The 12,764-nt window shown below is 37.9% G+C and overlaps 1 protein-coding gene across 5 annotated transcripts in view; it reads left to right on the top strand.

The window, feature by feature from the left end:
- Positions 1-12,764, top strand: part of FMN1 (formin 1) — a 382,661-nt gene that overhangs the window by 208,742 nt on the left and 161,155 nt on the right. For all 5 annotated transcript variants that reach the window (XM_025189464.2, XM_075927043.1, XM_075927044.1 and 2 more), the window contains 2 exons: positions 3,808-4,601; positions 9,457-9,607. In XM_025189464.2, the coding sequence (XP_025045249.2) occupies positions 3,808-4,601; positions 9,457-9,607 (945 nt within the window). The remainder of the gene's footprint in view (positions 1-3,807; positions 4,602-9,456; positions 9,608-12,764) is intronic.

Raw genomic sequence — 12,764 nt, 5'->3', positions numbered from 1 at the left:
TCAGGGTGAGCTATACTTTTTTGTCCCTCTCGAGTGCAATCCTCTGGTGACAAACCTGACTTCCTATACATGTTACTGTGGTTGGGATCCCATGGCCCAACTACTTTGAGACAGGATCTCTGTGCAACCACCCCTACTACTTCCCAACTGTATTAACAAAATGGGACCAACAGAATTTGACACCTGCAAGTTCTTTTACTCCAGGAGTCTCTGACAGAGACTGATTAGTGACATGAAAAACACTTCTTCAAAACAAAGTATGATTTATTCTTTCACCCAATGAAACATAGCATATGGAGCGGAGGAGAAAAACTGCAAAAGGATTAAATGTATGAGTCTTATCTGCACCTTAATCTTTTCCCTCCAGCTTTTGTAAACTCCTCTCAGCCCAGTACATGCCCTTTTTGTCTGGGAGAGAGAGTGTTCTGCAGTGTTCTGTCTGTGACTTTTTCTCCTACTATGTGCATCTGTCAGTAAGCTGACAACTCTTTCACTCTCTTTAGCATCAGCATATTTAAGTTTTTGCTGCATGTTCCTAGCTTTGGCCTGGAGAAAAACTTTTTAGCAATGTTGTTTCTTCAAGCACCTTGGGAATCTTTATCTTTGTCATTAAATTCTTTCCTGCTAATTTCTTTCAATATTTCTTTTTACCTCTTGTACCTAAGCAGTTGCAAAGAGTTTTTTATTTAACTCTGCAACTAAGATTCACTCGATATTGTTGTGAAGGATGAAGGAAATATCTTTTATAGAGAGAGGGGGGAGCTGAAGAGCTATTTCCTTCATTCTCAACAAAACATTTGGTAAGCTTGTTGGTGAATACTCTGTATGTTACCCAGATATCTTGCTAGGTAAATCCTTGGAAAGCAAGTATTTGCAGCCCTAAAAGATAGCCGTTTTAAATCACTTTCATAATTTCATATTTTGTTTAAAAAACTACAGAATTAAGAGTTTGTCATAGTTATAATATTTTATCACTTGTTATAGTTAAAACAATAGCATTTTCTTCACATTAAAAATTGACTATAAATTGAATATTGTTAAAAATAATTTGGAATTATTTGATGTCCAATATTTGATGCCACTACATTTTTACACTGATTTGATTGCAAAACATTTCCAATTTGGATTTTCAGCTTTTATTTCATATTTAGCTGGCATCTGGAGCAGGTGAACAAGTCACCTAACTAATCATATGCTGCTTCTGGAAAATGGATTTGAAAACCACTTTTAAAATTTGTTTTGTTGAAAATGATAACAGTACTGTGTATGAAGTTACCTTAAAATAAAATTGTAATGATTTCTTAGCAGTTCCCTGCAAACAATATTTTTCTAGGCTGTAGGAAGTATGGGCATAGGTAAATAGCAAGGCTAACTTCATTTTTGTAGATTGTAGTTTTTGCTCACTTTAAATGCAGTTCTTCATTATAAAGGGCCACTTTTTTCTTAGTTCCCTATTGACTAGATCCTTCTCAGGCTAGATTTCCAATATGTGATGTTGTTGGAACTCATTTTCTTTCATCCTGTGTGATTTTTGCCTAAAGATAAATGTTCAATGTCAGTGTAAGATATCTCTGTAGTGAAATATTTAGAAAATATGAAGCTTTTGTAATTCTTCTCCTTACAGTCAAATCATACTTAACTGGAAAAAAATAATTCTATTGCTTTTTCCGGTGGAAAGACAATATACTCTGCTTGTATTAGAGTATTTTTAAGGTCATTGCTCCAGTTTTATAGTAGGAAAAGCTTTCACTTTGAAAAGCCAATAGTTTTATTTTCCCATTTTGTTCAGTTGGGAAGATTTTAATGTGCAAACAGTGAGGAAAATGCTATGATAAAACAAATGCTGATTTCTTTAGAGAGCAATGTAGAGAGATTTCTTTAGAGAGTAAACAATGTGTTTTTCAAACACATTATATCGTTTATAGATCAGTGTCCTCAAGCTTTGGGGGCAAAAAGAGTTTAAACTAGTAACTAAAATAAATTACAGTAAACTTTGGTAGAGAAGTAGTACATTTTTCATGAGAAAAGGAGCATTTACTCAAAATCAGTCCATTTAGTTTTGACAGTATTTGATATGTAGTCATTTTAAATGTCTCCCTTATAAATCAATATGCTCCTTTTTTTATTTGTGTAAGTTTTTCAATAGTGACAGGGAGAAGTTTTTTTTTTTTTTTTTTTTTTTTAAAGCTCATCTCTATCTGATTACTTCACAGAAGTGTTTGAATAGTCACACATTTTGTATTTTTCTCACATTTATTACTAGAATACAGGTGAATGTCTTACAGTGTTTATAGCACTCTATAGACATTTAACACATCCATTTAATTTCATAGCATTAAGAACAAAGTTTTGTGATATGAAATTTTAGTTTCTCTTCGTTGCTTAGATTTTTTTTAAAAAATGTCATTTGTACCTATCACAACAAAATATCTTTAATAACCCTATGGATCCAAAGATTGATTTTACAATATGTAGATGAAATTGCCTTTTGAAAAAATGACATTTTAAATCCTTAAACAAAATAGTACACATAAAGGAGGAGATTTTACATTTGAGAGAGAGTAGTTTTTAGTAAGGAGTATTTTTCATACATTAGTATGGCTTATTAAGAAAGAATTTTAATTTTTCTATAAAGAGTTTAAGAAATGGGAGTTTTTGAGAAATTGTAATGTTCAAATTGGTGAAAAGTGTCAGGGGTAGCCATGTCTCCTGTATCCACAAAAACAATGAGGAGTCCTATAGCACCTTAACAACTAACAGATTTATTTGATGAAGTCTTTTTTTCCCACAAAAACTTTTTCAAATAAATCTGTTAGTCTTTAAGGTGCCACAGGACTCCACATTGATTTACTATTCAAATTGTACTCTAATTTTTAGTATGTTGAGCACATACTGTGTATCTATGAGAATTTACACAAAATATTATGCATGTGACATGAAATCTGGAACCCTTTTAAGATAAAATCAGCAAAGAAAAAGGCCAACAAATAAGCAAAAAACCCCAACAAAAATGTAAAATTACCGAACATAAAAAGAAAACCAGCTGAAATAAATGTTGACCATGTACAGTCAAAGCAAAAGAATGAAAGTAAAACATGAGAACAAAGCCAATTGAAAAGTACCAGTTGCAAAGAATAAAATGGAGAAAGTAATTTAAAACTTTGTATACAGGAAAAGGACTTTTTTTTAATGCAGCCAGGTGTAGCACTCATTTATAGTTAAACTGAATTACTTGGAGCCACGAATCCTCTCATGGTCTGGTAGAGGGAAGGTAAAAAGTGGTAATTTACTTCAGTTCTTGATAGGGTGCAGTTCTCTTCTCTCTGTTCACCCCACCAGCTCTGTGAAATAGCACATATGGAAGGTGGAACATTGGTGCTTGGTTTTCCCCTCCTGTTTGTTCCCTGGCAGGCAGCATCTGGTGTTCAGATGCTGTGCTCCCTTCTGAACCTGGTTCTGGATACAAAAGTTTGAAAGCACTGACGTGGCTGCTTAGGACTAAGGAAGGGGACCTTACATGTTTGCATTAAGGCAAGTACACGTAGGCCTTAATTAGCAAACTTCACTTTTTATATATTTTGAGAAATTATTCATGAAATGCCTGTCACTGAAGAAAAAGTCTTTGTTTCATAAATTTAAAACTAGGAATTTTCATAAAAGAATGAAAAGTATGGAACTCAGAGATCTGTAAAATTCTTCTCTCTCAGTAATTATCTTTATATCTGCATAAAGCAACTCTCATCCTTATCTAATACTAATTACACACAGTGTTTACATGGTTTTTTTTTTTTATTTATTTTCCCACAGTCTCAGTTTGAACTCGAGATCTTTCGTATTCGGGGAGAGCATGCTGTATCAACTACAAAGCTTGAAGAAACCATTGCAAATCTCAAAGATGATCTGGAAAACAAATTAAATAGAAGAAATGAAAAAGCAAAGGATGTCTGTGTGTCCACTGAAGATGATAACCCACCAAAGACTTACAGAAATGTATATATACAAACTGACAGAGAAACCTTCATAAAGCCTGATCAAGAAGAAAATAAACCTGTGAAGAATAATCAAATGGTACCTAAAAAGCTTAATATTTTGTCTTTAAATCATAATCATTCTGCCTCAAATGACAGTCAGGAGCTAGGTCACTGTACACAGACTTTAGAAAGCCTCTCATCTTGTGAACAGAAACCAATGTTGGTATCTCTGACACCCCCACCCCCACCTCCACTTCCTGAACCTTCACAATCAGCATTAGTCCCGCCACCACCTCCCTTGCTACCAGATTTGGCATCCACTCCATTGACATCCCAATTTAGATCTGGGTCATCTCCACTTCCTTCTGGTTGTGGGAATCTTCAGCTGCTGCCGCCACCACCACCACCACCTCCACCACTGCTCCCGGGTTATGGACCTCCTGCTCCACCTCCCCTGCCTGGCTGTGGGCCGCCTCCACCAGGAAATGGGCCGCCTCCACCACCACCACCTCCTGGGTTCTTTTTCAATAGCACTTTATCTTCAAATCAAGGTCCTCGAAAGCCTGCCATTGAACCTAACTGTCCCATGAAGCCTTTGTACTGGACTAGGATACAAATCAAAGACAGCAGGTAAAAAGATATTTTATTTGGATTTATAAGTATCTGTATATTTTAGAAATGTGTGTCTGTCTACTTTCGCCTGTGAGTCTGTTTGTTCAAGAGCTCCTCCTAAATGGTAAAAACTAGGACCACCAAATTTGGTATGTAGCTTTCTCTTACCATAGCTTAAAGCAAGGTCAGGGTTTGGTTGTGCCAGGATAAAGAAATGCAATTGTTTCATATCAAACAGAAATGGAGGGGTGGTGGAGCAGGGACAGTTATAGTCACCCTTGACTAGAGGGGGCGGTAAGCTTGGGGAGAAGAATGCCCATGGGAGGCCGCTAGCGCCCCAATGAGCAGCCACTGGCCAGCAGTACCTGCCACGAGGAGCAGCTGCTGGCCGCCATGCGGCCCCTCCTCCCTGCCATGGGCGGCCATGGTACATGGCCCTCCAGCTCCAGGAAGAAGCCAGCTGCCACCTCTTCCCCTTCCCCGAGCTCTCCCTCCTTCTAACCCCTTGACCTGAGCCCCTCCTTACCCTTCAGTCATGACTCCTCTATCTCCCCTCATCTCCAGCACCCAGCCCTGAGCCCCTCTTCACCCCCAGCTCTGCCTCCTACTCTGGCCACAGCGTTAGCCCCCACCCAGGAGGATCCAAGCAATGCCAGGTAAATCTGTTAGTAATTTATATATCATGAGGTTAGGCATGTACAGTATTTAAGGGGGTTTTTGTACTAAAAAAGACAGAGAAGAATTAAAGATAGAGCAAAAAAGGAAAAGTGATTTTTTTTCCAAATAAGATAGGTCAAGCTTTATAAAAGCACAATAGATAATAATCTATGGCTTTCAAATAAAAAAAATAACCAAATTTGTTAAAGGTTAAAACAAAAGTAGTAGTGCATAGGCAAGATTTATAAATATAGCAATTAGGCACAAGGTAAAATAAAAGTAAAAAGCAGAGGATGTGCATCTAATGTCACTTTAGTGAGTTTGGCTATTACTGTTTGCTGGTCTTATCACTTTAGATTGTATGATCTTTAGGGAAGGGAGTGAGTTGTCCCCTGTGGTCCTAATCCTGCAACTAGTTGTCCATGTTTAACTTCTGTGAATAGTTCTGCGGGAGTCCAAAGGAATAAGGTGAAGTATAGGTGTAATTATTTGAAGGATCTCTGGCTGCCAGCTGGCCTGAAAATCTGGAAGCCCAGGGGCAATCCACAGAGACCTGCAACTCAAAGGCAATCTGCCTGGTGAGAATGTCCTCTCAGACCTTGGAAGCCTGTGTTCCCAGCAGTTTGCCAGGAGCTTGTTTGTCAAAAGTTCATCAAACCTGCATGTTTCTGTGGGGAAAAAAATAGGTTTGAAGAACTGGCATGATCCTGGATAGATCTGCTTACTGCACCAGTTGGTGATAGAGAAAAATAGACACTTATGCTTTTCAGAGTTACTTTTCTGAAGTTTTCTCTCAAATTCTGCTATGTTCAATATCATTTTGTAGGGTTACTTACAATAGTAAAAGAACTCTAAGTGACTTAGCTTAAAAGAGGATTCCTTCTGATTCAGAGCAGAGATTTTATAGCTCATCCAAGAATTAAGGGGAAAATATATGGCTGTGTTATGCAGCAGGGGAAATTAAATGATCACTATGTTCCCTTCTCATTTTAAAAATCTATGTACCTATGATTTTGGACCAGGCATGTGTCAGAGTAGTAGCACAGAAAGAATACTCTAATTTTGCATTTATACGTTAGAATAAACCTTTTGTTTTTGAAGAACACATTAAATATATGTTTCCTATTTTAAAAAGTTTCTATTAATTTTAAATAACCTGAATTATCGTAAAATGAACATCTGATTAGCTATTAAATGTGCTTAATTCTGAAAGCATTTTATTTAAAACTTATTGAGGTTTTTCTGATGATCAGCTTTTTTTTTTGGTGAGGCCTATGAGGTAATCAGCAATTTTACAATCTTAATTCCAGTATAACACAAATAACATAACTTGGGATCATCAGTGTGAAATATTAGCAAGAAAAATTAAATGATTAATACAATTGTCAATTCACTTTACAATTAAAAGGATTTAAAGGGCATAAAATATTTTGGAATGAGGAGTTTCAAGTCTTGGGGCTATATTTCCAAAATTAAAAATAAGTATTAGGTATCGTGTCTACTGAAAAATAGATTTTAATTACTTTGTGATCATCTAGTCTTACCTTGTTCATATACACATAGAACCTCATCTAGTAATTTCTGCATCAAGCCCATAACTTCTGGTTGAGCTACACTATATCCAATCTTGATATTCAATTACAAAAGTATTGGAAATCTCACCAGATACTCAGTTACATGGTAAATGAATCACAAATAGATAGAAAATAACCGTTTGCATTCTTTTTGTATATTTCTAACCCCTCCACCTCGGCCTTACATCTATCTTATCTATCTCTAAACTTCTGTTGTATGTTGCACCTAGTCACAGTAATCATTTTGGAGTCAGCAGTCATGTGCATATTTACATCTCCACACTGCAATTCCACATAATTTCATTACTGTTAATAATGCCTTTGCGTGTTACTAGATGATGAGCTTTCGTGGGCCAGACCCACTTCCTCAGATCAAATAGTGGAAGAAAATAGTCACAACCATATATACCAAAGGATACAATTAAAAAAAATGAACACATATGAAAAGGACAAATCATGTTTCAGAACAGAAGGGGGATGCGGGGGGCGGGGGGAAGGAAGGTAAATGTCTGTGAGTTAATTATATTAGAGGTGATAATTGGGGAAGGTATCTTTTGTAATGGGTAAGGTAGTTGGGGTCTTTGTTCAGCCCCCGGCGGGGCTGTTCAAAACTCTCCGCGGGGGGCTGAACAAAGACCCCAACTACCTTACCCATTACAAAGATAGCTTCCCCAATTATCACCTCTAATACCATTAGCTCACAGACATCTAACTTTCCCCACCTCTAATATCATTAACTCTCAGACATTTACCTTCCTTCCCTCCCCCCCATCTCCCTTCTGTTCTGAAATGTGATTTGTCCTTTTCATATGTGTTCATTTTTTTAAATTGTATCCTTTGGTATATATGGTTGTGACTATTTTCTTCCACTATTTGATCTGAGGAAGTGGGTCTGGCTCACGAAAGCTCATCATCTAATAAACCATCTTGTTAGTCTTTAAAGTGCTACATAGTCCTGTATTTTGTTTCAGCTACACCAGACTAACATGGCTACATTTCTATCACTATTTTGCGTGTTAGTGACACCTGCTGGAAGAAATAGACTCTGCGTCTATTGATATGCTTGAATTTATAAGAACGAATTGATCATTTTAGCCCACTACTTTTTTCTTTAAGTATTGTAGATTCTGGTCAAAAGCACTTCAGTACAGAAGTGTTCAGTTTGTTGCACTATGTATTTGATTTCCCAAACTTTGGATAAAGCCAGGAGAGTTGTATTCTCACATCCTCATGTTTAAACACTACTGAGAATGTGTTCTGCACACACCATTCTTAGAGGATGTGGGAGAGTGAAACTGCTTTCCCTCCTTAAAATGTACTATGTCCTAAGGGACCCAGAATTCCAAATTCTCAATGCTGAATAGAAAGCATATAGTATTTTCATTTAATCTGAAGTGAACTGAATCCTGCTGATCTCTGATCAGATAAATAACACAAAACTCAATCCAAATTTTCCCTTGAGATTCAGAAAAGTTTGGCAACTATTTTTTTAAATTTTTAATTTGTTTACTGCATTCTCTTGTTCTAAGCAGATGAGCCAGAAGAAGACAAGACTGCTGTTGCAATATTTCCATCCATATAAGGCAGAGATAGGCAATAAGTGGCCCTCTGGGCTGGATCTGGTTCCTCAGGGTTAGTCCCTGGCAGGCCACCAGATGCTTTATTTATCTGAGCATCCACAGATATGGCCAATCGTAGCTCCCATTGACCAAGGTTTGCCTTTCTTGGTCAATAAGAGCTGCACAAAGTGATAGCCTGGCTTGCACCACTTCCCACAGTTTACACTGGCTGGGAACAGCAAATGGTGGCTATTGGGAGCTGCATGAAGCAGTACCTGTGAACACTTAGGTAAATAAAGCATCTGGAGGTAAATAAAGGGTAAATAAACCTGGTGAGCTGTGTCCAGCACATGGGCCACTTATTGCCCACTCCTGGCCTACCGAAGTAGTCAAGTGCCTTCCAGCTGCAATGTAGACATACCCTAACTGAATGAGAATTCTTTTGAAAGTCTGTTCTGATCTAGGGATGTTAAATATCGATTAATTGAATAGTCGAGTAACCTCATGAATTCTTATTGATTATTCAATTATTCAGTAGTCCCCAGAGGTGGGGCTGGTAGTCAGTGCAATCCAGACCCACTCCTGAGGAGTCCCTTAACACTTTGTGCAAGGTGCCAGACAGGAGCTAGTCTGCTAGGAGAGCTAGTTCAAAAACAAGCTCCCCTCTCAGACCGACTGTCTGTTGCCCTGTGCTGCTGCCTCTGATACAGAGGCAGTAGCACAGGGTGGCAGCAGCCCCTGTCCAGGGGTGAGGAGGGAAATGTGTGTAGTCTACAGTATTAACCTATAAGCTTTTGCTTATCGTATAGCTGGTTAATCGACTACACTATTACACCCCTCTTCTAATCTTTGTTTGGTGACCCCAGATTCTACTATATTAGAAATAATAAAAAGTAATTTTTGATATAGGGTTAAATAATTCAGCTAAGTACTTAAGTGCTATAGTAATTTTTAGGGAAGGCTTTTACAATTTTTTAGTCTGCTGGCAGTCCTCAGCTGCTGTTCTGGTTTTAAAGTCGAATTAAAACAATATATTTTTATAAACATTAGTGATGACATTTTAATTTTCTGTATTTATTTTAGCAAAACATCTATACCAACTTTATGGGACTCATTAGAAGAACCTGACATAGTTGATACTAGTGAATTTGAATATTTATTTTCCAAAAATGCAGTTCAGGAAAAAAGAAAACGCTTATCAGAGGCTTATGAAAAGAAAACAAAGGCCAAAAAGGTATTCATTATTTTCATAATTACATTATTTTTATTGAATGTGTTCATATTTCTCTGTTCATTCAAAAAGCAGTTATTTATATTCTGTTTGATTGAAACTGACAACAAAACTTGAATATATGGAAACAAGAATATTTTCTGGGGGTTTTTATAAGGGAAATATCAAACCACTAATCCTCATCTACACATTGCCATTTTTACAAAGGACCACTTGCATTGCTTCATTCTAACATGTTTGTGCATATTTAAAATTTAAGTTAAAAAACAAAGTATTGAAAAATGATTTAACTTTGGTGAAAGTGAGAGGCATGAAAGAATGAGTGTGCATCACATTACACAAATGTTAAAAATCCATGCTGATTTTAATGATAAGGCCTTTTTTGTTTTTATTGAAAATTCTGCATTTTAGAAATGCTATTATTTGGTTCTTATTGTTTTTTGTGAAAATTTTGGACCACTTAAGTACATAGAAATATTGATTGTTACAAAAAGGCCAACACATTATATTACATTACATAGATAAGTTTAGAGTTAATCATAATTCAGTTTAAGTGTAAATGTGAGTTTGTCTATTAAAATAATGCAGTGTAGTAGAAGATACTTGTGTGACGGTGTCCCCCACACTTTAGGATGTTTGGTTTATGAATATAAATATGCATAACTCAAATGTTTAAACAAAATGTCTCATGTAATCTATCAATTTTAATGTTACAATCACCTGGATCTGCATGTATCATTCTTATATGTAAAGTTAGAAATATCAAGTATGAGACTGTTTATAGCTTAAAATGTGCTAATGAGAGCCATTACTGGTGCCTCCCCTCCAGAAGCCTTAACAACTGGGTGATTGACTTGTAAACAGCCTTGTTTGTCCTGCAAGTCTAAAGATGGTTTATCTAGTAAGACATGTGACATACCACTTGGTACTTGGGTTCCATTTTTTGATCCAGGTGTAGTTTTCCATGGAAGAGGGAAGGTAGAACAAAAGATTCCCATTCTGGGGAGAAGGCTATTTAATAACTTCCCCTTCTTAGCCCTTTGGCTGGTATGGAAAATCCTGGAAGGATACAAAGGGCTAGGGACCCAGGTCAAAGTAAAAGAGGTCATCTCTGACCTAAAGAGTATGCCTAGAACAAGCACAGCTCATTAAGGTAACAAACTTCTTGCAACAATTTTTTCAGTGAATTAAAGTTAGCTATGCATTTTCTTTTCATTTTAACTTAGTAACTTACTTCGGTCAGTTTGTTTTCACTTGCAACCACTTAAATCTTACTGTTTGTACTTCATAAAAATACTTTTGTTTAATATCAGGCTCAGTGTAATTATATTTGAAGCGTACCCCTACACAATACAGTAGACTTCCGATAATCTGGCACCTTTGGGACCTAGGTGGTGCCGGATTATCGGATATGCTGGAGTATCGGGAGGTACTCTGGTGGGGGACTTTGACAGGTCTGCGGGGATGTGCACTGCATCTGGGGATGGATGGGGGATGGTGTGGTGAGGGATGAACCACCCCTCACCCCCCTGCTCAGGCTTCCCCCACCTTCCTGCAAAACGGTGGAGGGTTTGCCCCTCGTCATGCCGTCCCCCCCAACCCCCGGCTGGTCGCAGTGTGCGTCCCGGCAGACCCGTCACAGGGATCTAATCCCCTTCCCCTCTTCTCCCCTTTCCTTTTTCAGCCGCGATCGCCCATGGGGCTCATAGCAGCTCCAATTGTCCGGCTGGCCAGAGCACTTCTGGGTTCCAGTTGGTGCCGGACTATCGGGAGTGCCGGACCACTGGATGCCGGACAATTGGACTTTTATTGTACATTAATTTTTCATTTTTATTTTGCTTAACATTTCCTGGGAACATGTCAATGTTTGTTGTATACATTTTAAAATAGGTGCAAAATTAGTGGGAAATTAATTTACAATTTTCTGGGTAAAATATTGAAGTTAATATTGGGATGGAATGACAGGAAAAAGCAATAGAGAAAAGGAAGAATATTAAAAGCAATTTAATGGTGTGGTTTATTTCATGAATTTAACAGTATGAACATGTATGTTCACATAGGAAAGTATGTGTGTGTGTTGTGATGGGGTACAGTAAAAAAGGAGTCTTTGGGATGTCCCCCCAGTGTGCTGATTATGTCACTGATACCTGCATTCTTGCTCTCTGGGGCTGTGTCTAAACTACAGAGTTTTTTTTTCAAAAAAACTTCACTTATATCCATACTGTAATCATATTCTTTGGAAAAAAAATCAAAAGAACAGAAGGGTTTTTCCAACATTGGTAAACCTCTTTCTACAAGGAAGAAGCTTTTTTCCAAAAGAGCTCTTTTTCCGAAAGGACAGGCAAGAGGGAGTTCTTTTTCGAAAGAAGAGGAAAAAACACAGGTGCCCTGGTGGCCACTCTGTCCACTGTAACCAGAGCTTAAATGCGAGAGAGCATCCATTCAGCATGGACACTATCTTTCAAAACAGCAGATCGCAAATCAGAAGATCTCTTCCGGAAAAGCTTCTTCCAAAAGAAGCCTTCAGTCTAGACGTAACCTGGGATTCACCACCACCCTAACCTGTTGGGCCAGACTCTCTGATCTCCCACAGACAAGGCACAGAGTTGGGCTTACTGCCATCCCCTGCTCCCCCCAAATACCAATGCAGAATAAAAGTTTTACAAAAACAGAGAGACAGATTTATTTGGGGTTTTGATCCCCTTTGGGAGTTGGTTTCCAGAGTGCTCTGATCTAAAATTGTATTCTCCCAGAGCTGAAGAAGTTCTGTGTCTGCATTGCTCTTTGCCAGACCAGGGAGCTCCAATTTGTAGCTGGTTGGTGACGTCAGTCCTACTGATTGCGGCAGTCCTTGTTTGCTGTTCCCATTTCCTCCCCTACTATTATAGAGCAGTAGCCAGTAGTGAGGGCACCTAGGATCACTCCGCCTCCTATTCGGTCACTTCTGTGATTATCCAGCCCTTTCTTTACAAGTAGGAGCCAGTAATGAGTGATCTGTTATCTCCCGATGGGCCACGAGTAGCCAAAAGCCTTCTTGATTCTGGGCCATAAGGATGCAGGCTTAATTCTCACATTAGGAGCCATGCTCTAAAGTCTGTACATTCTATTTTGCTGTTGGTTAGAATATTCATAGACATACAAATGATAAGTAACTGTATTT

Source organism: Pelodiscus sinensis, chromosome 4 (assembly GCF_049634645.1).
Source record: "Pelodiscus sinensis isolate JC-2024 chromosome 4, ASM4963464v1, whole genome shotgun sequence".
NCBI classification, from domain to species: domain Eukaryota; kingdom Metazoa; phylum Chordata; order Testudines; family Trionychidae; genus Pelodiscus; species Pelodiscus sinensis.
Note: the sequence above shows the minus strand (reverse complement) of the source record. Positions and strands in the feature narration are given on the sequence as shown.